Here is a 24,404-nt window from a genome sequence, read left to right on the forward strand (position 1 = left end):
AAGACTGAAACAGAGTGGAGGATGAGAAATGGTGGAGTGACAGAAGAATATGGAGGCATTATACTTTCCACTCGGCCACAGGCTGGAAGCAGTTGATGATGATGATGATGATGATGATGATGATGATGATGATGATGATGACTTATTTATGACATTTTTTTCGCAAGTTTATTTCAAGATATTAAACCAATTTTTAACATATGCCTATAAAAACCTGCGGTCTGTTATGCTAACCAAAGTGACTTCACTTTATATTACTCCTTTTACTAACGAATTACGTCTATGATTTTTTTTATGTAAGGCGTTACCTTTTAAGCTGGAGTCACAATGCCACGACGAGCCCAACAGGACATGCCCAACATGCTCAGCAGCCAGTGAAATGCAAGGTTGCTGTGACGTCATCCCGACCAAATACGCGCCCCGACGGCCCGCAAGGAATATATTCTATTTCTAATTTTGTCGTGTCTTGCTGCCCGACAGAAAGCAAAACGTAATCGGAAACCTTACAGAACCAAGCTATTTATTTTATTATTTGGTAAATATTTATGCTGAAAAATTAAATTTCGTTTAACGTGTGGTACACTTTGATATTTGTAGTTTGCCTTCATCTGTTTATATAAGTTGATATCATCAGTTTATGGTAAATGTTGTTATTGTAGATTGTTGAAGATTAAATTTAATAATGGGTGGTAATTTTATTAATAATTAATTAATCAATTAATCAATTTAATGCTCATGGTAATATTTATGACATTGGGTTGAAGGGGTACAGAAATCAGCCAGTAAAAGAAAAATCATGGTCTAAAATAGCATGTTATTTTTTTCTTCTACAATGTTTTTAGCGCATTCTATTGCATTTTATGGAAGTTTTGAACTTGGAAGGATTTTCCGACAGCCAAATCAGAAATCGTCGGGTTAATGTTGTCGTGGTATTGTGACTCCAGCTTTATCATGGAGTTAGGTATTCTCAGTAGACGGCACACTGTGACCTATATGAAGTCACTTTTTTTTTTAAAAAAAAATCGCCATCGCTATATTGTGGGCTGACGCCCAAAACATTACGGAATTGGGGATTGGTCATGTCTGATGATTGCAAGTGTTAATTAGAATCTCCGTCTTCAAACACAGTTGCTTCCAAAAAATATAGTTATTTGAAACTGTTTTGGACGTAATAACTAAAATTGGGCTTGCCATGAGCTGAAAAATAAAGGCTTCATCCGGTTACCATGTGATCAACTTGGCCACCCTGCCTATTATCCACAAATTCCTCAAGTTGTTTTCTTGTTCCTGACAAAGCGAAAGAATGATACTGCTTGGCAAGTACGTATCTTTTCTCCTCCGTGGTTTGTACGACGAACATCAAACACATTGGCATTTAACTCTTCAAGTACCAACCGGGTGGAAGCGACTTTCGAATCTGAGGGAAATACAAAGTAAAATAAAACAGGGACGTCTAAAACACGTTTGCATTTCACGCAGAGCTGATCAAAGCATGTTTTTTTTTTTTTTTTTTTTTTACCCGCCCAGTAATGCAGCTTTGATACAAGCTCGTCGTGGAAGCCAGACGCAGGCGCCCCTGGCGGCCGACTCCGGAATCACCGCCGTTCGACCTGCAACCTGGCGGCGAGACAGCGCAGCATCCCGCCGCCGGTCGTTCCGTTTTGATGTCTCCCGCAACGCTGTGTGTAACTACGTTACCGCCGCGGGCGGATGTTCAGAGATGCTTGGATTACCGAGCAGATGCTGTGGGTGGTCCTAATGAAGTTGTTTGGAACCTTGCTTAAGGGTGTATGTTCCCGTTCCAGGTATTTATTTTATTTTTCGTTTAAAATTGTTAATGTGTGGACTTTTTGAGTGACCAAACTTCAGCATAATTAATATATGCTTATATAGTGCATACGTTTGCATAAATTACTTTCCAAGTTGGATTTATAACAATTTTGTGCAGTATGGTTAAAGAGAACCAAATGGAATATATAACTGAATATTTTTGGGTTTAAAGGCAATGCTTGTGTCTACTGCGTGGTATGGTTATAAATTATTTCAGAAAAAAATTATTTTTTTTTATACTTTTAAAGTCATACAAATGTTGATTATTTTTAAAATCCTGGTGAAATAATTTTTTTTTTCTGAAAGAATCCAAACCATACACAAAGCAGCCAGTAAAATTGACTTTAAAACAACAAGTTCCAGTTTTATAGTCCGATTCATTCTCCGTATCCATACTGCACTTAAACGTTAAAAATGTAACTTTGCCAGCTAAGTATGCCAAAAACTATGAGATATATAACTATTTCTTTTTTTTTAAGTTGAGTCACTCAAAAAATGTGCAACATAAGTATACAATAATGACTTGGAACGGGACATACATCCTTACGATAACGAGGATAAATTTAACATAATATCAGGTTAACCGCGGTATACCGCGTTTGGTAGGAGTAATTTCGTGAATGAACGGAGGTCGCGTGGAACGAAAATATGTAACCTCAGTGCTGTCATCTATAGAGGATGGTGCGAACTGAAGTTGGCAAAGCCAAACATAAACTTTATATCATTAAGGGTTTAATGAATTTTAAAAGGACGGGAAGAATTTTGATAAAATTCCTTGTCAAAAATCTGGTCCAAAGCATGGGTTTAGTATTTTTTTCAAGACATTTTTTTTTTTTTGCTTTTATCGGAGTGGTTTCATTATATAGTTTAAAATTTCGGTCTGCCAATAAAATTATTATATAATCGACGTCGCTGCTTTGCCATCGAATACTAGTGACGTTTGCGGAAACTTCGTGTGATTCGTGTCAAGAAATGTAGTTCTAAACATAATTAACGTACATATTATTCACGCTCGAAATTATAGTAAATAATTTTTCGTTAAATTTCGTGTCTGAATTTCGTATTATATGCTTACTTGCCACATGAGACCAAATGAATTTGCTCCTTAAGACGTTACATGTGTACCATCACTGGCGAGTGGTGAAAGAATCTCTCACATTTGTTTCACTCAGTCCTGACGTTACGTCACAATGACAACGGACCTGGGGGATATTGGGAAACACTTTCGTGCAACCTCTAGAGCAAGGAAGCGTCCCAGAATTTTTATTCCCGGAGTGAATTAGGCACGGCCGAGCCGGGATTCAAACACAGATCCTCTGGAATGCGATCCCAGCGTTTAGCCATTACGTCACCTCGCTCCGTGCCGCTCGTTAAAAATGTCGGAACTTGAACGAGTGTTTGCCTCTTGTCTTTCCAGCGGAGACCCCGCTAGAGGAATGACGCAGAAAGGGGACATCATCACTTCACAGTAGTTATTGATGGCGACAATCCAGATGATTGATTGAGTGGATACAGCTTTGATGACGTCAAACCCAACACGCAGCTTGAGCTGTGAATTGCGAACCGTTGGCTGGAAGCAGCTGCAGAACGCATTCGTTTCTCGCCCGAGGATGTTACAGACGCATCTAGTACATTCTGAACTTTTTGCCAACCTTTATATTTTGAATTTCTGTGAACAGATTTTCTTCATTTCATTTAAACTTATTTAAATAAAAATTCACCACCAAGGACTCGTTACGACTTCAGAGAGGATTCACCTCATATGAGGTTGCATAATTTCGGTGGCTTTCTTATTGCAAAAAAAAAAAAAGTAGTTTTTAATATTTTCCAAATTGTCTCTAGGAAAATTGTGGTTGGTTCGCAATGTTTATAACCAGATCACACAAGGCACAGGCACTTCGCTTCACTTCTTTACCATAGTCGTCCATTTGGGTAACAATGTCGACATAAGAAAGACATAACATGTAAAAGAACTTATTTTAAATGAGAACTAAACCAAACACTTGCATGCACACTTAAATTGTGAAGTTTACATGCAGGAGCGGATACAGGATTGACTTCTTTAGGAGGAAAAGACCCTTGGTCAATCTCCCTCAGAATTTTTTTTTTTTGAAATGTTAACGGGTAAATGCGCTTTCCAGCCATAGTAATACCTTTTACAGCTTTTTAATATTTAAATTAATAATTAAACAACATATCAGTAAATCAATAAAATAAATAATACTGCAGTTCAGCAATTTCCTGATAATTAGTGTTATTGATTTGATTTGTACTTACTAATAACTTATTGTAGGTATGATTTCTAGACTTATTAATTTATAATGAAAAAAATGGCTTTGATAAGTATTTGAAATAAAAAAGAACCCCCACAGTACTTTTTCATAAGTAATTTCATCCAGTGCAGCTCATACAATGGAGTGGCTGTGTGTACTGAAGTGAAAGTCAACTGGTTATCATCTGGATAGCAAAAAAAGCGTAGTTCTATAAAGACTAACATACTATAAATTTGTTTAATATCTTGAAACGAACATGCTAGGAAGAATCGTGAAGATGCTATCTGTAGTGAATTTTGAAAAATAACTATAATACCAATACATCTACAAAAAACATTAGCGTTAAACTTCATTAAAACTAACCATTGTTTTGCTGTGCAGATAGGAAAGAGGGTGGAGATACCTTCTCATTTTGACTTCAAAGTGTTAAAACTGCAAAGATCGTACACACCAACTCCCTTACTTCTTACCTCCATGGCTTTTAGCGTTCTGAAAGAGAAGGGGAAACATGCCCCTATGGATCCATATTTGGTCGCATAGTGTTTAATTCACTTGACAGAAACCACTGCTCCATCGACTACATCGACACACATGAGGGCAGTGCGCTACAATGACTGTTAAGTGACAGCGGGGATAGAAGGAGGACTTCCGACGCTCAAGCTGCAGAAGTAGGGGCTTTCGCGCAGATGAATCAGGGCTCAAGCGACATCGCGACACAGTCTTGTCACGTGCGCTGCGGTCTTTAGGGAAGGGAGAAGGGGGGGGGGGTTGAAACAACAGTCGGTGGTAATCACCAGTCAGGGTTCTGGACTTCCAACATTACCACAGGTCCATTCTTGGTCTCACGCACCAAGCCTTTTTATTTATTTATTTATTTTATTTTTTAATTTCTATTATTTATGGATTCTCCTTGAAGTTTCTGTGCTGCATTTTAATATAGGAAGAGGTCACAATTATAAATACCTCTGTTTAAAAATTATTAGATGAAACAAGAAATGAAAGAGAGGTTTTTTTATTTTAGTTTGAATAATACTAATGAAAAAAAAAATACAAAAATTGCTTGTGAAACCGAGCATTAAGTGCCAGGTTAGCTCTTGTTTGTGATTTTTTTTCCCACGTAATTATTCACACAAACGCTTTCAGCTACACGGCCTCTTCAGTTAGTAGAGTTTTGAAAAAATGTTGTAATACATGATTCCACATAAACTAAAAAGGACTCAGTTCGTATATCACAAAGGCATAATTACCAATGATAAGTATTTAATATACTCGTATTGCCTTGGTTGAAAAGTTTTTAAATAACGTTGATTAACATATTTATGCAATATTACAATCGAAGAAAAGTGGCGGTTTCAATGCGCTAGACGATACGCGAATAAAATAGTTTCCTAGTCACGTTCGAACATCTGTGGCGCCAGAGCGACCGGATTAGTGGGCGTGACAGATGTTCCAATTAGAAATATTTTTATTTACATCTTTATTTCAATCGCGTCAGAATTTTGTTTTTAGAATGTTGTTTTGAATGGTGCATTTGTAACATTATTTTATTTTTTACTTTCAAAGTATTTTGGAGTGAAACTTCTTTACTGAGGGGGCTAAAATTTTAGAGTGTTACAAAAATTCTGATTGCATGAGGGGAACCGCTAGGTACGTGGTGGAGGAGAGTGCGTCAGCGGCGACGCCACTCCAACGCATGCACTAGCGGTTGAATGAGAAGACGACAAAAAGGAGGGTGGATAGGTATGTAGCGTAGCATGCTAAACAGGTATGTTTGTTGTAACGGCCGTAAGGGGAGACAGCAGGGGAGAGGTAGAAATAATGCAAAAGTGATGCTACGGAGTTATCACAATGCTGCTTGTGTTTGTCTAATCCTCAGTTTTTGTAACGGCTAAGGATTGACGCTAACATTTATTTTATTTTATTTAAAGTATCTGAAATGTATTTATTCGTGTAAAAAAGAGTAATTGATTTGTGCAAATAACTTTATAAGTATCAATAATTTATATGTGAGGAGTGTGATTTAAAATGTAAAAAAGACGTCTAGACTTAAGAGTATAGCTTTATATGGGATTTATTTGTGGTATTTGAAAACAGTGTTTTGAAATTTTAAAAATGTAGGAGATAGACTTGTAATTTATGTTCAAAAGGAGTTTTATTTTGTTCTTTCGATTCATTCAACTGGAGTTAGTGATTTAAAATCATGCCTAAAAATAATAGAAAGGCAGAAGCAGATAAGAGGTATTATTAAAGGCAACGTGGGAATAAACCGCCAACCTTTTGAATAAGGAAAGATGAATATATATATCTCTCTTTCTCTTCTTTCCACCTCCCCCGCAACCCGGTAACTGTGTTGGTTACAAAATCGAGTCTGTACTAAATAGGTGTTGAAATAAATGAGTATATGCGTGTGTCAACTATACAGCTCAGTGTAGAAAAAAAGAGCCAGTGGCGTACGCTGGAGGGTGGGTATATAACCACCTTCTCCAACCTAGATCCTAAATTATTTATCATTCACCAGCAAAAGGAAAGAAATTGAAGACACGCAGTGAGAAAAGCGGTTCTTCAACCCCACCCAGAAATTGAAACCTTTCATTTCTACCAACGTCCAATATCATTCATCAGTAATATCATTCACGCACGCAATAAAACACGCATAAATCGAACGTGGTTTAAAGTTTACGCAAAATACTAGATAAACCATCCTCACAAATTTACAGTAACGAACTAACTCATCCATAAATAGTTTAAAAAAACTACATGGGTTAAAAATAAAACATAAAGAAAGTTTGAGAACACGAGCTGTTTGATTGAAATTTATTGCACGAAATGTTAGTACACACATTACTTCAAACGCGTGATAAAGATTCTTTGCTTTGGTAATAAATAAATCAATCAATCTCCGTGATTCCTCCGTGATTCACACGACGCATGCCGTACATGGAAATGGATATTTGTACCCGCGGCATTCGGTATGGGACGTATCTAGTCTAGTTTCCACCCGGGGCAAGAACTCATCTTAGTGCCCCTCCTTTAAAAAAAAAAACCTTTCCCGGCTACACATCACATCGCCACTACATATTAATTCCTCTATTCCAAATGATTGCGTAAAAAAATTGGTTGTCTGTAAAGTAGGTTTACGGACGATAGTTTAACGTGACGTCATAACCAAACATTTATGAAATGATTTTATACTTTTATAAATAAAATTGTGTCATTATTATTGAATTATAACTATTTTGTATGGATACAAAGAGGGAGTGAAATGAAATCTACAATTTAATTGATAAATTTAATTTTATTTGCACTCATTAATTCAAATATGTTTATCACTTCAACGAAGAGATTATTTTAACTATAACTTTTATACATGTTTGCTATTGAACTTCTTCCAATCTGTGTTATTCTGTTAAGGATAGGACGATGATAGGAAAAGTAGGAAACGAATGGGAGTGTTTCGAGTTTAATGTGCCTCTAAAAAGTCAAATCGATGGTTGTTCCAATCGAGTGGAAGAGAGATAGATGCGGCGCAAGCGTACAATGAGCGTAACGGGACACAACGTAACGGGACACAACGTAACGGGACAATGTGCGTTGCGGGTAGGGTTACCAGACACTGATAACAAAAAATGAGGACATTCACCTCGCAAAAGGAGGAAATTTCACTAAAAAGGAGGACAATATATTTTTTTTAAAAGCCATGAATTAATTACAATGGAGTACGATATTTTACAATGTTTTGGCATTTAATACAGTTTCAGTATAAAGAATCAAACAAACTACGCATATACACCATATTAAAGACACGTGCTTCTGCATGTGCTGCTACCTGTCAAGCTGTCATAGTACTACTTACTAGTGGGGTGAACCTGCGGACAGCGCATTAGCGCGCACCGCGCGCTTTACCCAGAGTGTAACTGCAGGAATTATCTCACTTTATAAAAAAGCCGTACATTTTGGAATATTAAGGAAAATCCGGCCGGACGCAAAAAAATGCATAAAAAGGAGGACATGTCCTCCTTTAGCCGGACGTCTGGTAACCCTAGTTGCGGGACACTTTTTCCGTGCGTGCAGCTGGCGTTCGTCGATTTATTAGACGTTTTCACGTCAAAAAAATATATGTGCAATGCTTGAGCGGCACCGTGCTTCCTGGAAGAAGAGAAGGCGGCGCTCACCTGGAACTCGGCCTTGTAGAGCACCGGGAACTTGCGCCGCTGGTCGCACAGCTTCTGGAAGTTCTTCACCTCCACCGGCTTGCTGGGGATCACCGAGATGACGCCGCCCTCCTCTGCGGACAGGCGAACAAAGCCGTCAGCCGGTCTCGTCCGAGGAGGAACTCTCGCCCTCGCGAGGGCAGTAGCTTCCTCGCTCCACTGTTCACGATCGAGATTGAACAGGAAAAATAATCTTTGTATCACATTTTGTCAACTCCAAAGCCAAGACTCGCTCTAACCAGAATGGTTTAAGGGGGTGCTTCCCATTTCAGTTCAAGATTTTATATTTACAGTTATTACAGATAAACTTGTAGACTTTTCAATCGTTTAACTTTCACGAAATTAAAAATATATACAGCGCACCCTTTTTGCATGATTAGCAGCCAAAGTTACATTTTTAATATTTTTGGGTTGTACAAATAAGGATAATTTAATTTATCGCCGAACTAAAACCTTTTAGGTTTACCTGCAATGCCATTGGATACTTCAAGAAATGGTTTTAATTTCTTTCAGAAAATATTAATTAATTTTACCTGGCATTTCAAAATTCTCAAATTTGTTACGATTTTGACAGCCAAGAAAAATTAAATCAGTTTTTGTGATAGAAATGCAAACCATATCATGAAGTAGCCAGTGGCATTGCAGTTAAACCTAAAAAATTTCAGTTCTGCAATAAATTAAATCCTCCTTATTTGTACAACCCAAAAACGTTAAAAATTGTAACGTTGGCAGCTAATTATGGAAAAAAATATGTGCTGTATATATTTTTCAATTCGTGAAATTTAATTAATTGAAAAAGTCTAAAAGTTGATCAGTGATTAATACAAATATAAAATCATGGCCTGAAATAGGATACAAGCCCATAAACTAATGTCTTTTCTGTTAGCCAACAGCTTTTTTTTTTTTTGATGACATAACCGAAGGCTTGTGAGTAAAGAACGCGAATAGAATACATAAAGTTGAATACGTAGATATCAATGCATGCGACGTGTGACATTGAGTTTATGTGACGAGCAGAAAGAATAAACAGTGCTCGAATGAACAGTGAAGTAAAATACAACCGATTCAAATGGAGGCTTATACATTTAGACTAAAATAGTTAAGTTTGAACAAAACCACATATTGAAATATTTCCAAAAACTGTGTGGGGGGGGGGGGGTGTTTATGGTTATTTTGGCATCACAAACCCACAAATCAATATCACACAAATTATTTCAAGAGACTCCCAAACATTATACTTGTATATCTATGCAGCAGGTTAAGTTTTGATATGTATAACTAACCGAAAGGTTTTGTACAACTAAGTTATCTTGCAAGCTTGAAAAGTACTATTCCCAGATTTTCGGACTTTGTTGTGTGTACAGTAAAGTGTGTGTTTTGCTGTCATTCGCATTTACTGTTAACAGTTGGTCACGTGCTTCCGCGGAAATCATTTTCAAGCAAAAACTTAGTTTTGAGAGCAATTAACGTACATAAAATAAAAAAATTTAGTATCAGCGGCACGCAGTTGCTACAAACCATAATGTTTCATATTATTCGGCGGATATTGGACGTCGACGACAGCTGAGTTCCTCGCAAGTCCCTTCCCTTCGAAGCGGCAAGAGGTCCCGGCGTCTCGAACGCAAGTTCACGGAAACAATAACTTGCAAGAGCTGGTTTCCTACCGCGGGAGTAAACTCGGAGATATCGAATTTCCGAACGGGCGGAGGGGTAGTTTCGTCGTAATCGAATCACGCCCGATGTTTCCACGTGAGTTTGAATTAACGCCGTGCCTATAATTCGAGTTGTAACAATTCATTAGCTCGGCAGAATCAACTCTTCGTGGTAAAAAGGGAAAGCAGAGACATTAAATAAACTTTCTGATTAAAATGTTATTTATATTTTATGAAAGTTAAAATACATTACACGTATCCATTTAGTATAAATAGCTTGTCCATTATTTAGTCCAACTCAGTGAAATTATATTGAAAAACATTTGAAAAAACTTGGTTTTTTGAATCTGATCAATTCCTATTTTTTTTTTTTTTAGTTTCTAGTGTTAATTCATAACTGATCAGTAATTTTCCACTGATTTTTCTGTAAATTTCACTATTCTAAGTTCTAATTGCCAGTTAATTTCATTGGTTTAACAGACATAAACGGAATTATGAGTTCATATGAATTAGTTTATTTTAAAAACCTTTTCAGATTTAGTGTGTTGAAATGCGTAACAAATTCTCATGTATTTTTGTACATTCAGATAGTCTTCTGCACTCCACAACTTATGTCCTAGGGTCGATTTATGACCAGGAAAGTTAGTACAGTTAATTTTATATTTATTTCTGGGCATTTTAAATGTTTAAGTTGTGTTGTCTTTCCATTTTAATAGTGTGTAAAACAAACACAAGCCCCTGATAAATCATTGTGCTTAGTATGACTTGGGTGCATTTCAGTAAACACAAAACAATAAATAAAATCTGGTATTAAATATGAAACTTCGGATAGTTTAAACAGCATAGGTAAACTCATTTTGGGCGAAAACTTTCATATATAGCAGGTTAACACAAAATACTTCATCAGCAGTGATCCACTATCTAGCTGCACACACTTAAACCTTTTAAAGGGTAAATCCTGCACTAGTTTGGGCTTTTCAACGTATTTAAACACAAACGAATAATCAGACTTCACATTAAAAAAAAATTTTCCTAAATCTATCATTTTGACATATGAACGGTATTTTCAGTATCGCGCTAAGATAAGTTGCAATCCCTTTATCTCACACTAGCTGTGGTACCTAACTTCATAAGCAACGATGAAGATTTTCAGTCGATCAAGTTTTCTTTTGAGAATAACGTAAAAATGAATATCTCAATTAATGTCATTCATGTCAATAATTTCAACAAATTTTAATTAAATGGCTCACATATTCATAGTTTCTACATACCTATATCTGTTTTTCGAGATGTTCACTTGACCTGCTTCCATTAAAAAGTGTTGGTATAGAACTGCATTTCACTCACGGAGATTGATAATCACAGTTAACTTAGGTATGAAGATTTCCTAAATTTGAAAAATTTTTGTAATGTAAAATACAATTAATTAAGTCATTTTTCTCACCATTTATTTGCAAAAATTGCATTATCATAAAAAATAATAAAATAATACAAACAAACCAAGCTATTGTTCATGTCTAATCGGACAAGTAGTTATCGAGTCTTAACTTACAAAAAAAAAAAAACATACACTATCTCTTTACACATGAAATAAGTAAAGCGTATAGACATTAATGACACCAAAATTTAAATACCTGTGTGAATTAATGTCAGTTAACCTAACATTGAATTCAGTGTATGCCAAAAGCAACATCGGCAATTTAAGAAGTAGTACCCGATACACGATGCAGGTCATGTAAGTCACTGTTAGAAGGTGAAATAACAAATCAAAAATCCCTGTCAAAGCACATAGTCGGTAGCCTCGTAAAATTTCACGGTGCGTAATGATAAGAACTTCAGCCGAAGCGGGGGAAAGCCAGTCATATTCTTTTATCATAAAAACAAATAATGATAACATATATAACCTAGTTAAAAAATAGTTAAATACCTTCCTCTGAAGTGCAGTTGAATACACGCTGGCTGCCGAAGCAAATTGATTCTGGGTCCAAGTCCCTGTTAAGGCATGGGTGAAATTTAGTACCTTCTAAATTCGTCACAAAAAATACGCCGAAATAAATACTTTAAAGGTTTTGCGTAAACCAACTAAAAATTTATAAAGTAACGGTTGGCTTCGCGGTGAAGAATGTTACAAACGAGACAAACATTAAATTTAAAAAAATGCAGTTCACTTAAACACACCCCCTTCCCCCCGCCACTATCAAAAGCAATCTGGGTTGGATACCTAACGGAATGAAACTCATATTTTTTTCCACGGGTGGGAGACGTGACGGCAATTTCCATAAGGCCGTGTCTTTTATCATGGTAATCCTGCTTCCCTCACCAATGCATTCCGTTGCTGCATGCTGCACCATCACATTACTTCACGCTTCATCGACGCCTCTGGATACCTCTATATCGACATTATTACAAATCACTAATTCTTACATATAGTCTGTGACACTTAACTTGTCTCTAAAGCTTGACAGTTCTCAAAAATATTAAGCTACTATTGCTATGTCCACAGTGTTTGATAAACAACTATGGGTGGTTTTCAGTCACAACGTGATAGTTTGTGTAATGGGTACCACTGGTACTACTTTTGACAATTGTCAAATAAGAAACATGTTGCATAACACAGACTTTTGATTCATTTATTCTATAGAAGATTATCTTATAGAAGCATTATATTTTTATGTGTAATAACTTAGCTCTCGATATACGGAATTTGGTGGGAGTAAATTCATGAATGCGATGGACGGTGCTGCCATCTGTGGTAGATGGATCTAATAAAAGTTCACCAATCCAAAGGAAAAATTTATGGTATTAACTGTTTAATGAACTTTAAAACAAGATGGACCGTATTTTAATAAAATTCACTGTCAAAAATCAGATCAAAAGCCGGGATTTAGTATTTTTTTAAATTATTTTTCGCTACTATCGGAGACAGTTTATTATATAATTAAAAAATTCGCTTTGCAAATCGAAAATTCAAATTTGTCAGTCGACGTATCTGCTCCGACAACGAATTTTAACGGCGTGTGCAGAAACCACGTATGATTCCCGTCTAGAAATGTAGCTGGAAACTCGATTGGCGTATATTTATCAAGATCGACATTATTTTAAAAAAAATTCTACGTTTCGTGTTGTAAGTGTATTTTCAACACGAGAACACGTGAATTTTTATTTTTCGTTCCCGAGGTTAGCTGTTAATACGTCTCTGGCGAGTAGCGAAAAGGCTCCCACACTTTTTTTTTGTTTCTTCCGTTTTCCCGCTGGCCGTCGGGGTCGCCGCCCGATCGCCCGTGGGATTGGAAGTTAAGTGCGACACATTCCAATTCCCGCCGGCCGCTGTCCCCGGCCCCGCGCGAGTTCTAACTCGCGGTGACGGCGGCAGCTTTACGAGCCAGTCGATATCTGCCGCACGCCCCCGGAATGGAGGAGGTCCGACTGTGTTTTATTCACGAAGCGTATTGGGTGAGAGCGTTTCAGAAATACCCTTAACCCCCCCACCCAACCACCACACCTTTTCCTTAAAAAAAAAACTTAACCACACCACCAAGACAAAGTGAGGCCTCTACGATTCCGTGACCTCCGATCGGTCCCCGAACTCATCCGCTCGATCAATGCAACTTAGCGGTCTTAATTTAGAATACATTTTTTTTTTTGGATGATAAAGAAATAAAAAAAGCTAATAAATAACGCCGACGGAGATTTTCGGGATTCATTTCATTATCTACTTAGCTAGTAAATTCACAGTTTGCAGTGTATGCACTTAAGTGTTCTTAGACAAATCATAATTTTAGTGATTCTTCTCTGACAATTTCGTGATCAAATTTGTTATTAAATGCATGTAAAAAATACTGTACGACTTTATACGCCTTTCATTTTTACATAAATGTAACTCAATAAAACCATATTCATTATTCTAAACCACGTTATTCAAAATTATGAAATACATCCGACAAATTCTGAGAAAGAATATTTTTAAGTATTTGTTTCCCTTATTTAGCTACAATTTTGGTGCAAAAACTTTTCTGTACATTTTCTCGATTTAAGAGTACTTTAAATGTTGCTGATCGAACCTGACGAAATCTTCAATTTTTTTTCAATCATCTAGATGAGCAAAAAACGGAGACTGAACTTTTAGAAAAATTAAATTTAGAACCTATATTATCTTTTACAGCGCCGAAAAATAAAACATGTCCGAAGATGGGCAAACGTGGATTATTTGGGTGTTTCGATTCGTTGTCAGAGAGAAGTAGTTTTATTTCCTCAACATACCTTATACCCCTATTCATTCGACTTTTTTTTTTCTTTTCCATTGCAACCGCCCACTCCCGTTTGCGCTCAACGTCGGCTCCGAATACACGTAGCCGCGGAATCGCAGGGATCAGGAAATATAGTATAAAAGAAAGACCACAGTAAATTCACTTCCGGCTTAAACTTACTCTAAGCCTCGTAGCGCTTCGATGTTGAGATCACGGTTCACTGGACGTTATTCTGCATCACTGGTCGTGGGAAGGAGGGAGGGAGCAAAGAATAAAAGCAATCAAATCCAGGGACATAACTAGACTTGTTCCCTGGGGAAAACGTTTTTTTTTTTTTTAGGAGAGTGGGAGGGGGCGCTAACCTGGCAGTTTAGTTTTTACTGTAGATAATTATTTGAATATCGTAGTGTTAGAACACAAAAAATTGTTTGAGAGTAGATGAACTGAATTGTTAATATTGAAAGATTCGTACATGTGTACAATCAAATATATAAAAACTTTTTTTAATTGTGGTGTATTAAAAATGAAATGACTGTCGAAAAGTTATTTACTCAGTTGAATAAAACATATTTGGAATAGCGGAATTAATACGTGGTGTTGATATGATGTGTTACTGGGAAATTTTTTTTTAAGGAGGGGCGCTAAGATGAGTTCTTGTACCAGGTGGAAACTAAGGTAGTTACGTCACTGATCGAAAGCCAAGGGGAAAAAATATCCGTTTACATCTACGGTATGCGTCATGTGACTTAATATCAGAGGTTAGCGTCATTGGTTCACGTATCCTTCCGTCACTGTTGTTATGCTAAAAAAAACTTCCGTGTGGATGTCAGTGCTGGTAAACAAAATACATTGTACTGCTTTTGAGGACTGTCGAATTTCAGACAAGTTGAATGACGCGGACTATAGCTTTGCAGTGCAACCATTGGAGCTTTTATAAACAGCAAAAATGAAATTCCTGGAAGCTGTCACGAACAGCAAAGGAACTCCCGCGTGTTTGAAGGTTTTCTGGAATATAGTTCTTTCAAAAACACGCGTGACGTATCTTCTTTCACGAAGCCGAGTGCAGAGTATCATTTTATTCATAGTACCATTTTAGTTATCAATTTCGTTTGCCTACCGAAAGAGTTCAGATTGAAAATTTACTGTCAGCATGACTATATTTAGGTAATCTGAGATTTATAAGCAAATACCTTCCAAAGCTCTGGAGTTTCTAAGTAACACACACTTTCTACATTTATTCTTGTTTACGAATATACAAAAAATGTGTTAATTATTTAAGAAATAATTAAAAGTTACTTACTAAATTCCAGTACACCATACACCCACTATCACACACACACACACCAACACACACACGCATATATCAGTGGGGTTAACTAGGAAAAGTTCGTAGGTCGGGGTTCTTCAAAAATAGTTTTTTTTTCTAATATCTAGGGTAAAGTAAACAGCTTTTGTGCCAGCAAGGAGTCAGGAAGTACATAGCATATTCTCTATGGGTGTTTTAGACATTGAATACCTTGACAAGAATAGTTTTGTCTCATAGTTGGTTGCCAACTTTTTCCAGTAACTTTTAAAATTTTGACAAGCATATATAAAATGTAGCCTGAATGGTATGTGTTTGTGAGATAAGTAATTTAAAAACACATTACTGCTTTAAAGTCAAATCATTAGAATAAAACTTGAGCCTTAATTTGTTGCTAGTGTCAATTTATTATGACTATACGTTATTTGCAAGTTTTCAGGGAAATTTGTTACTGAGTATTTAAGAATTACTCCTGAAAAAATTGGAAAATGTTACGTTACTAAAAAATAATTAATTATACTGTGGAAGATTAATTCTCGGGATTGTTGGTTTTTAGTAATGTCCGCCCCCCTCCCCCTCTATTTCCTGTACTTGGCGAAACATGGTCTTCAACAGACGGGTAATAAGGGAAAACAAAACTCGAAACCTCGAAGAAATTACGCTTACTCGTTGAGTGAACCATCTAAGTAATAAAGAAAATTTTATTGTCAGAGAAGATGAAATTCTTACTTAATAATTTTTTATTACCCTTCCCTTCATATATTTTTTCTAGCTCATCCGGAGAAAATTTTTATCAAATTAAGGGATTACAGAGGAACGTTTTCCTGCAAATAATTGAATTATAGTTCATGAAGAAGATAATTTTTCTCCAAATAAACAGTTTTCAACCACACGATTCAGAAATTTTAGAATTAGATTACAGCATATATTACTATTTTTCTTTAACGTTCGTTGTGTCCACTTAAGAGTTTATTAGGAAAGATATTTTCCTCGCTCTTTTAATATATTTCAATATGGTATACGCAAAAAAATCTTTAAATTTGTTCATGCTTAACTAATAACTCTAAAACGTATACGCAATATTAAATTTTCATGAAACTATAGTAATAAATTAGTGTCGACAGAGAAGATGTAAAGTAAATATTGTTACATATTTTCGTGAAACTTTAACTACTTAAATAGTAAAGTCGCAATTTACAGTCAATACACTTAAGTGTTTTTAGACAAAATTATAAATACCTCATTTTAGTGAATATCTTTAACATGTTCGTAATAAGATTTGTAATTAAATGTATGTAAAAGACTGTACGGCTGTATTTGCCCGTAATTTTTACGTAATTTTAACTAAAAATTGTATTAATAAATATAAATCACGTTTTCACAATATCTATAAAAAGTATTCCCTATGAACAAAAAAATGGGTGCGTGGACTTATGTACGCGCGTTAGATGTTATACTTACTTGACATAATAAAAAAACTAACTTTAAAAAAGCATGCAAATAATCAAAATAAATAAAATAATAAAAGGAGTAATATTATTAATATGGTTGATAAATTATAAATTAATATCATCAAATATATTCAATAAATACCCAGTATTCAATATTGGTATAAACACGTGTATAAAATTAATTATTTAATTTAGCAAAATAATCAATGTAAATTTTATTTTATAATAACAATCGAAAAACATGTTGATTTTATTCTAATTTATTAGTGATAATTATTTATTTACTATTAAAATAAAATATTAATCATTTATATGTAAATCAATCATACATATGATAACATAAACTCACTAATACACTTATACACTTGAAAATACACTTGAAGAAGCTTATAAACACAATTTGTATCACCAATATTCACAATAAACAAGAATTTTTCATTATATTTACCAGTATTGAATATCAATCACTAAAGGATAAGATTTAAAAACCACATACATAGTTTTTGTTTGTACGAGGCTTTTTTTTGTTTAAAGCCTTTTTTCTCATCCTGTGAAAATTTCGTTGCATGGTGCGCGCACATCGTATAAATTCACTCTCTTCATTTTTTCAAAACGTGCCTAAAGAAGTGTAACTTCAAAAGACTTGTTTTTTTTCTTCAATATAACTCAACAGCTGTATCCCGTCATCTATTCGAATCATTTTGCATTTTAATTTATTCTTGTTTTATTCTACTCCCGTGGTTCCAACAACACATTATGGTAATTAATTTTTAGAGAACAGAATAATTGTCGGATTAATTTAGCGATAGGCTAAAATTCAAATACATATACTTTTGATCTGCTTTTTCTATGGGCTCAATATTGATCTGGATGAATCTGGACCAATGCGAAACCCTCAACCAAAGAAGTATCGGATCACTGACAAACCAGTTGAGACGACTCACAAGTCAGCAGCCAGAGTATAAAGTGGACTGTGGATTCTTTCCTGAAGGTCATCGAAACGACTAATTTTTCTAGTCCCTAGAAATTTTCATTTCAAACGCCTTCTTGACAAAAAAAACCCACCGAGTCTTTCAGTACTCACGAGAGATGTGTAACATCATACCTCGGAAACGAGCAAATTCACGTGTTCTTATGTTGCAATAAAAAACTTATAATAACTCGTGCACGGAATCAAACATAATTTTTTCTAAAATATTTTCGACCGTGATAAAAACACGCAAACTGAACTATCAGTTACATTTCTGGACGCGAATGACACGCAGTTTCCGCACCCGCCGCTAGAATTCGCTGTCAGACAAAACTATGTACACTAATGAATCATTTGATTAGCAGACAGAAATTTTAAACTATAAAAAAAATTGCTCCAATAAAAGCGAAAAAGACTTGGAAAAAAAAATACCAAACCCCGGCATTGCACCTGATCTTCCACAGGGAATTAATTTTGTTAAAATACTGCCCACCATGTTAAAAAAATTCATTAAACATTTCCCTTTGTCTTTATGAAATTTGGTTCGCACCATCCGCCACAGATGGCAGCACCGTTGTTTACACATTTCCGTTACATTCACGAAATGACTTTTACTGAAAGCCGCGTATCGAGAGCTAAGATGCTACACATCATAAACTGCTTGACAGTAATTGGAGCGCAGTCATTTTAGCTGGAACGCACTACAGCTTTCCGGTCTCACGAACGGGGCCTACCCCACGACCACGAGTCGTATCCCCTACTATCTCGCCAACAGAGGATTTGAGACGGCTAGCGTTGGCATATAAAGGTCCTCGGATCTTCAGCCGAGCGCATGCGCAGAGCCGTGAAACCCGGATTGGTTCTTCGCTCCTCTGCGGTTCGTTTATTATTCACTCGATAAGAGGATTGAGCTTTTCTACATCCCCTCTCCACATCTCCCCCCTTCACCACACTTTCTTATTCCATCCTCCCGTACCTTTCCACGTCGACTCATCCACCTTCGAGAACTATAAAGACGGAGAATTTGCATTTCCATCCTCCCTACTTCGGGGCTAAATAAGGAATAGAAATCTCCTGTGAATCCTGCTACATGAAAGTCTATTACAAAAGCGTAATGGACGAAACAGTATTTTGAATTTAACGAAGGAAGTTCAACGCGTGAAATTGGAGAGAGAATTTATGCGAAGTTATTTTCTTCAGAGGTAAACGAAATCTCTGTTCTGGTCGAGTATGCATTGAGAAAAAAGGGTACAATAAAGAAAGTTACTGTTCGTGGTAAAATTACAATCCTAAAATTCGTCTTTCTTAAATATTCCAATATGGCACATGCTTATATTTTATTATGCGAAAACAATCGAACCTATTAATAATTTCCTAATTTCATTAAGTTCTTTTAATTTTTGGTAGATATAAGGTGTTGTGAAATTGGTTCAACTTCATGATAATACTAATTAGCAATAGTATTTTCAAGACGTCTGCATAGTGCGCCAGGTTATATTAAAAAACACCAAGATAATCCTCATGGCGTTTACTTCGCCTATATGATAGTTGCAAACTCTTCCTAACCTAGGTTAATTGGTACCTAACTTTTACAATTCCTAAAGAGAAAAAAAATACGATTAAATCAATCTTATAACATTTTATACAGCAGAGTTTATAACTATAGGCGGTTGATATTCCATGACTAGTATATAAAAGAAGTAAGCTGAGTCAAATGACTCCTTAACATTGGCTCACTCCTGTCTCGTCAGCGGATCGTGCATGTGTGGAAGGAGATAAGTCTGGGTGAGATACCAATACGCCGAGCATGGAGATCGGAAAATTTCACGGATTCATTTAGCGATAGGCTAAAATTAAAATACGTATACTTTAGAGCTGTTTTTGTTATTGGTATGGTATCTGGATGATTCTGGGTCAGTAAGAAACCTTCAACCAAACAAGTAGCGAAAAACATACAAACCTGTTCAGATGAATGACAAGTCAGCAGCCAATGAACTGACGTTTTGTTTTGCGCGGGTTTAGAGGTGTGACTGTGTAGTCTATCCTAAAGGTGAATTCTATCCGCGAGTTTTCCCAGTCCCTATATGCACTGCAGCAGATGTGTCTCCTTGCGGACAATGATTGGTGCTGGTTGCCCTGTCGTAAACATTAAAAAGCTAGGAATTTTAAACGAATTAAGAATAACTTTGATACCTACAGCTTTCATGGCAAATTATTGAAAGCTGCCGAACCGAGATGTGGCATACCTTTTGCTCGTGTAGTTTTTCGACGAAGAAATATTCCGATGTTGATATGAAAATCTTAAGTCTGTGTGTACGAGCAACGTTCGGAGTTCATTCGAACTGTGTGTGCTGGTATGACGACTCGGGTACTAGATCTGATGATGCTGGTATGAAGACTTTGATAGCAGACTGGTGGTGCTGGTATGACGAATCGGGTACTAGATCTGATGATGCTGGTATGAAGACCTGGATAGCAGACTGGTGGTGCTGGTATGACGAATCGGGTACTAGATCTGATGATGCTGGTATGAAGACTTGGGTAGCAGACTGATGGTGCTGGTATGAAGACTCGGGTAATAGATCTGATGATGCTGGTATGTTGACTTGGGTAGCAGACTGGTGGTGCTGGTATTACGACTCGGGTACTAGATCTGATGATGCTGGTATGAAGACTTGAGTAGCAGACTTGTGGTGCTGGTATGAAGACTCGGGTACTAGATCTGATGATGCTGGTATGAAGCCTTGAGTAGCAGACTGGTGGTGCTAGTATGAAGACTCGGGTACTAGATCTGATGATGCTGGTATGAAGACTTGGGTAGCAGACTGGTGGTGCTGGTATGAAGACTCGGGTACTAGATCTGATGATGCTGGTATGAATATTACGGTAGCAAATCTGGTGAAGAAATTTAAACAGAACCTGCACAGCTCCATCTATCTTAGAACAGGGGCTTTGTGAACAACATATTAATGACGTCACTAAGTGGTGACGAGAGGTCGCACGTACAATAATTATGCCGTGCAGTTGGAACTCTCGCGTGTGGTAGCGCAGTGGCACTTCTACCAGTACACGCAGTAAGAGGACGGTTATGAATCAACCAAGAGATAATGGACTGCATGGCATTGCGGTGCAGATAACCAACGTAGTTAAATTTTTGCTCTCGGAATAAAAAAATTACCCTGCCCGCATGCAAATACACTTGCACGCGACTGATGAAAGTCAGAGACGCCGTAAGTCGACGTTGAAAAGCCCAATGTACCAAGTTCGCTTAAGCAATACGATCGTGGAAAATGAGTTACACTGCCATTTCATCATCAGCATGAATCAATTCGAAATGGTTAGTACTGAAATTCACCGTCTAAGGTTTGGCGGTGGTACCATGAATAAGCACGGGGTGTGATGTGCCGTATTGTACAGTAAATGGAAAATGGAAATGTGATGCTTCTGTTAGTTTAGCACATATATTTTACATTTTTTGTGTATTTAAGGAGAATCATAAATGCAAACAGTGTAATAAAGTGTTCCGAAACTCAACGCTAAGCCGCACACAGTTCATATGGCATTGAATAACGATTCCGGAACAAAAAATATTAAAACAAAATTGTTATTTCAGTATCAGTATATTTTTTCTATTTTTTTTTTAATTTTACGCTGAATCAAATTATTAAATATTAAATAATGTAGCAAACATAATTTAATTTGTTTAGTTTTACTTCTAACAACTGAATAATAAATACTACATTATACAGTTTATTCATAAAAAATGGTACAGTTTTAAATTTTAATAATATCAACTGTAAATGTTTTAGAATTTTGGTTCAAGGTCACAATTAACTAGTAACTCAAAAAGTTTTAGATAAGCGCATGCACGAGTACTGCTTTTTTTTCCATCAAAGTTTATTGTTTGTTACACTGATATAAGTTGTTAATAAATTAACCATGATAATGTATGGGCGTGGTTATAAACAAAATAACTTTCATCAAATGTTTTTTGGAACATTCTCAAGATAAAGTTTATAGTTAACATTATTTTTCTGAAACGAGTAGGGATATTAATTGTATAACAGGGATAAATGGGAATAAAATTTTTTTATAATGGTTTCAACAGTTTTTATACCATAATTATATATTATGTTTTAATATTGAGAATATTTTTTTTAAGAAGAGATCGCTTATTAAGATGCGAACAAATAATATAATATTGAGTATACTAAACGTATAATTAAAGTGGTGATAATTCCCGAAAATGAGTCAAATACTTAAGGGTGTATGTCTCGTGCCAGGTTAATATTTAATCTTTACGTTTCATACGGTTAAACTTGAAGACTTTTTCAGTGGCCGAACTTCAACTAAATGAAAAATATATATAGTGCATATTTTTGCATAATTAACTGAAAAATTTGAATTTTTCACATATTTGTACAGATGGATAAGGAAAAAACAAATGGATTAAATAATGGAAATATTTGGGCTTTAAAGTTAATGCTAGTGGGTACTGCATGGTATGGTTCAAATATCTTTCAGAATTTTTTTTAAAATTATATCTGATCTTTTTAAATCATAAAAATTCTGGCGATTTTAAGAGGTGGGGTAAAATTTAATGGTCTTATTTTGAAAAAAAAAAAAAAACTTTATCACATAGCAGCAGGTAAAATTGACTTTGAACCTAAAATGTTCCTGTTTTATATTCCATTTTATTCTCCTTTCACACACTGCACAATAACGTCAAAAAACCTTGCCAGCTAATTAACTAAAAACATATGCGATGTATATACATATTTTTCATTTTGTGCAAGTAAAGCCACACAAAAAATCGGCTAGTTTAACCGTGTGGATCATAAATATAAAATAATGACCTGGAATGGGACATACATACACCCTTAATGCCAATGATTTCACATGGTTAGAGACCGGAAAAATTCGCGAATTAATTTCGCGATAGGCTAAAATACAAATAGTTATACCTCAGTGTTGCCTCTGCTATTGGCTCACAACTCACCTGGATGACGCTGGGCCAATGAGAAACACCCGACCAAAGCTTTATCGAATCACAGGCTGCTATGTTGGGACGTCTCACAAGACAGCAGCCAATGAGTGGGTGCTATTTGACTGAGTGTACGTAGAACTATGGAGTTCATCCTGGAGGTCATTGAAACCGCGAATTTATCCGGTCCCTACACATGGTAAATTATTTGTAGGAAGCAGTAATTAATAACTATAAACTTTACATTTATTTATATTGCTATGTTTTCATGAAGCTAAAATTTTAAAAAAACCGAACAACTAAAATTGATTGTAACCAAAATCAGTCGAAACCAAGATGGCGTCTTTCTCCCTCCCTTAATGGTTACGGTCGGAGGACGAAGCTACTGCGCCTTCTCGACCTGGTGTGTGTCCGGGGTAGGTAACTCGGAAGCTACGGGGACCGAGTCGTAGAGACGGTTGGTCCACTGACTGCAATTCACATTTAAAAAGGTTCGCAATCCCAATTTGCAGTAAAGTCTGTTTCAAAGACATTGCTTGGAGATCAACATCGGACCACCAAAACGTTGGCTTTCTCCTCTTTCGTGGAGTCTTTTCTCGAGTGGGGGAAACCAAATCGAAGCAAGCTATGGTCCTTGTCTTGTTACGGATGTTGGTAGACGGGTAGTGAGAATTACCTTTGTCGAACTTAGATCAGGCCCAGAGTAGGTGAAAATAAACATACACTTTAAAAAAATAATTTGTCAACTTTTAAAAACTCAAATGGAAGTTTTTGACGTATCATAAAAATATTTAATTTCTTTGATATTTGTGTAGCTAAAAATTCAAATGTTAAACTTCCACACGATTATATCTTGCATTATATTTTTAAGATTGTTGCCAAAAAAAAACTGACAGCCCACAAACTCAACATGTAAACACTTATTCTGAAAATAAATATTTCCTTAGTATCTAATAATTTAGCTTGAATTTCGAACCTCTATATTATTTGCAATAATTTTGTTTTAAATTTTATGTTAATATGTAACAAATTTACTTAAGGTTACGTATTCCTAGGTATGGCTCATCTGCTTCCACGCCGCTGCAGTAGCGTTAGGTTCACTGTCATATTTTCGTTATTTTACATTGATGAACAATTTTAAGTGGAATTTCGCCCACAACCAGTGACAGATCTGAGCCTCTTGCTTGCGACACTATCGTTGTGAAGTTCCATCGCGCTACGACACAACTACGTCGCTGTTCATGCCATTTAAATAAAGGAAATAATCAACGACGTGTATATATATAAAACTTCAGGACAGAAACATCAAAAGGCTACAGCTGCTTGTAACAAACCCTCGATTTTTACGTGAAATCTCCATTATTGGTTGCGCCCTAACTGCACTTTGTTTTTTAATTTATTTAGTGTAGTGTGTGGTGCTTTGTTTTACACTCATCGTGTTCTCTCACATTTGGCAAAACGCCCATGCCAACTATCACAGTAA

General features: G+C 36.1%; 1 protein-coding gene across 1 annotated transcript in view; it reads right to left on the reverse strand.

The window, feature by feature from the left end:
• LOC134533015 (receptor-type tyrosine-protein phosphatase kappa) overlaps window positions 1-24,404 on the reverse strand; it is a 288,290-nt gene that overhangs the window by 88,871 nt on the left and 175,015 nt on the right. The window contains exon 2 of the mRNA XM_063370148.1: window positions 8,276-8,388. Within this exon, the coding sequence (XP_063226218.1) occupies window positions 8,276-8,388 (113 nt within the window). The remainder of the gene's footprint in view (window positions 1-8,275; window positions 8,389-24,404) is intronic.

The sequence above is a fragment of the Bacillus rossius genome, chromosome 6, assembly GCF_032445375.1.
Source record: "Bacillus rossius redtenbacheri isolate Brsri chromosome 6, Brsri_v3, whole genome shotgun sequence".
NCBI lineage: Eukaryota > Metazoa > Arthropoda > Insecta > Phasmatodea > Bacillidae > Bacillus > Bacillus rossius.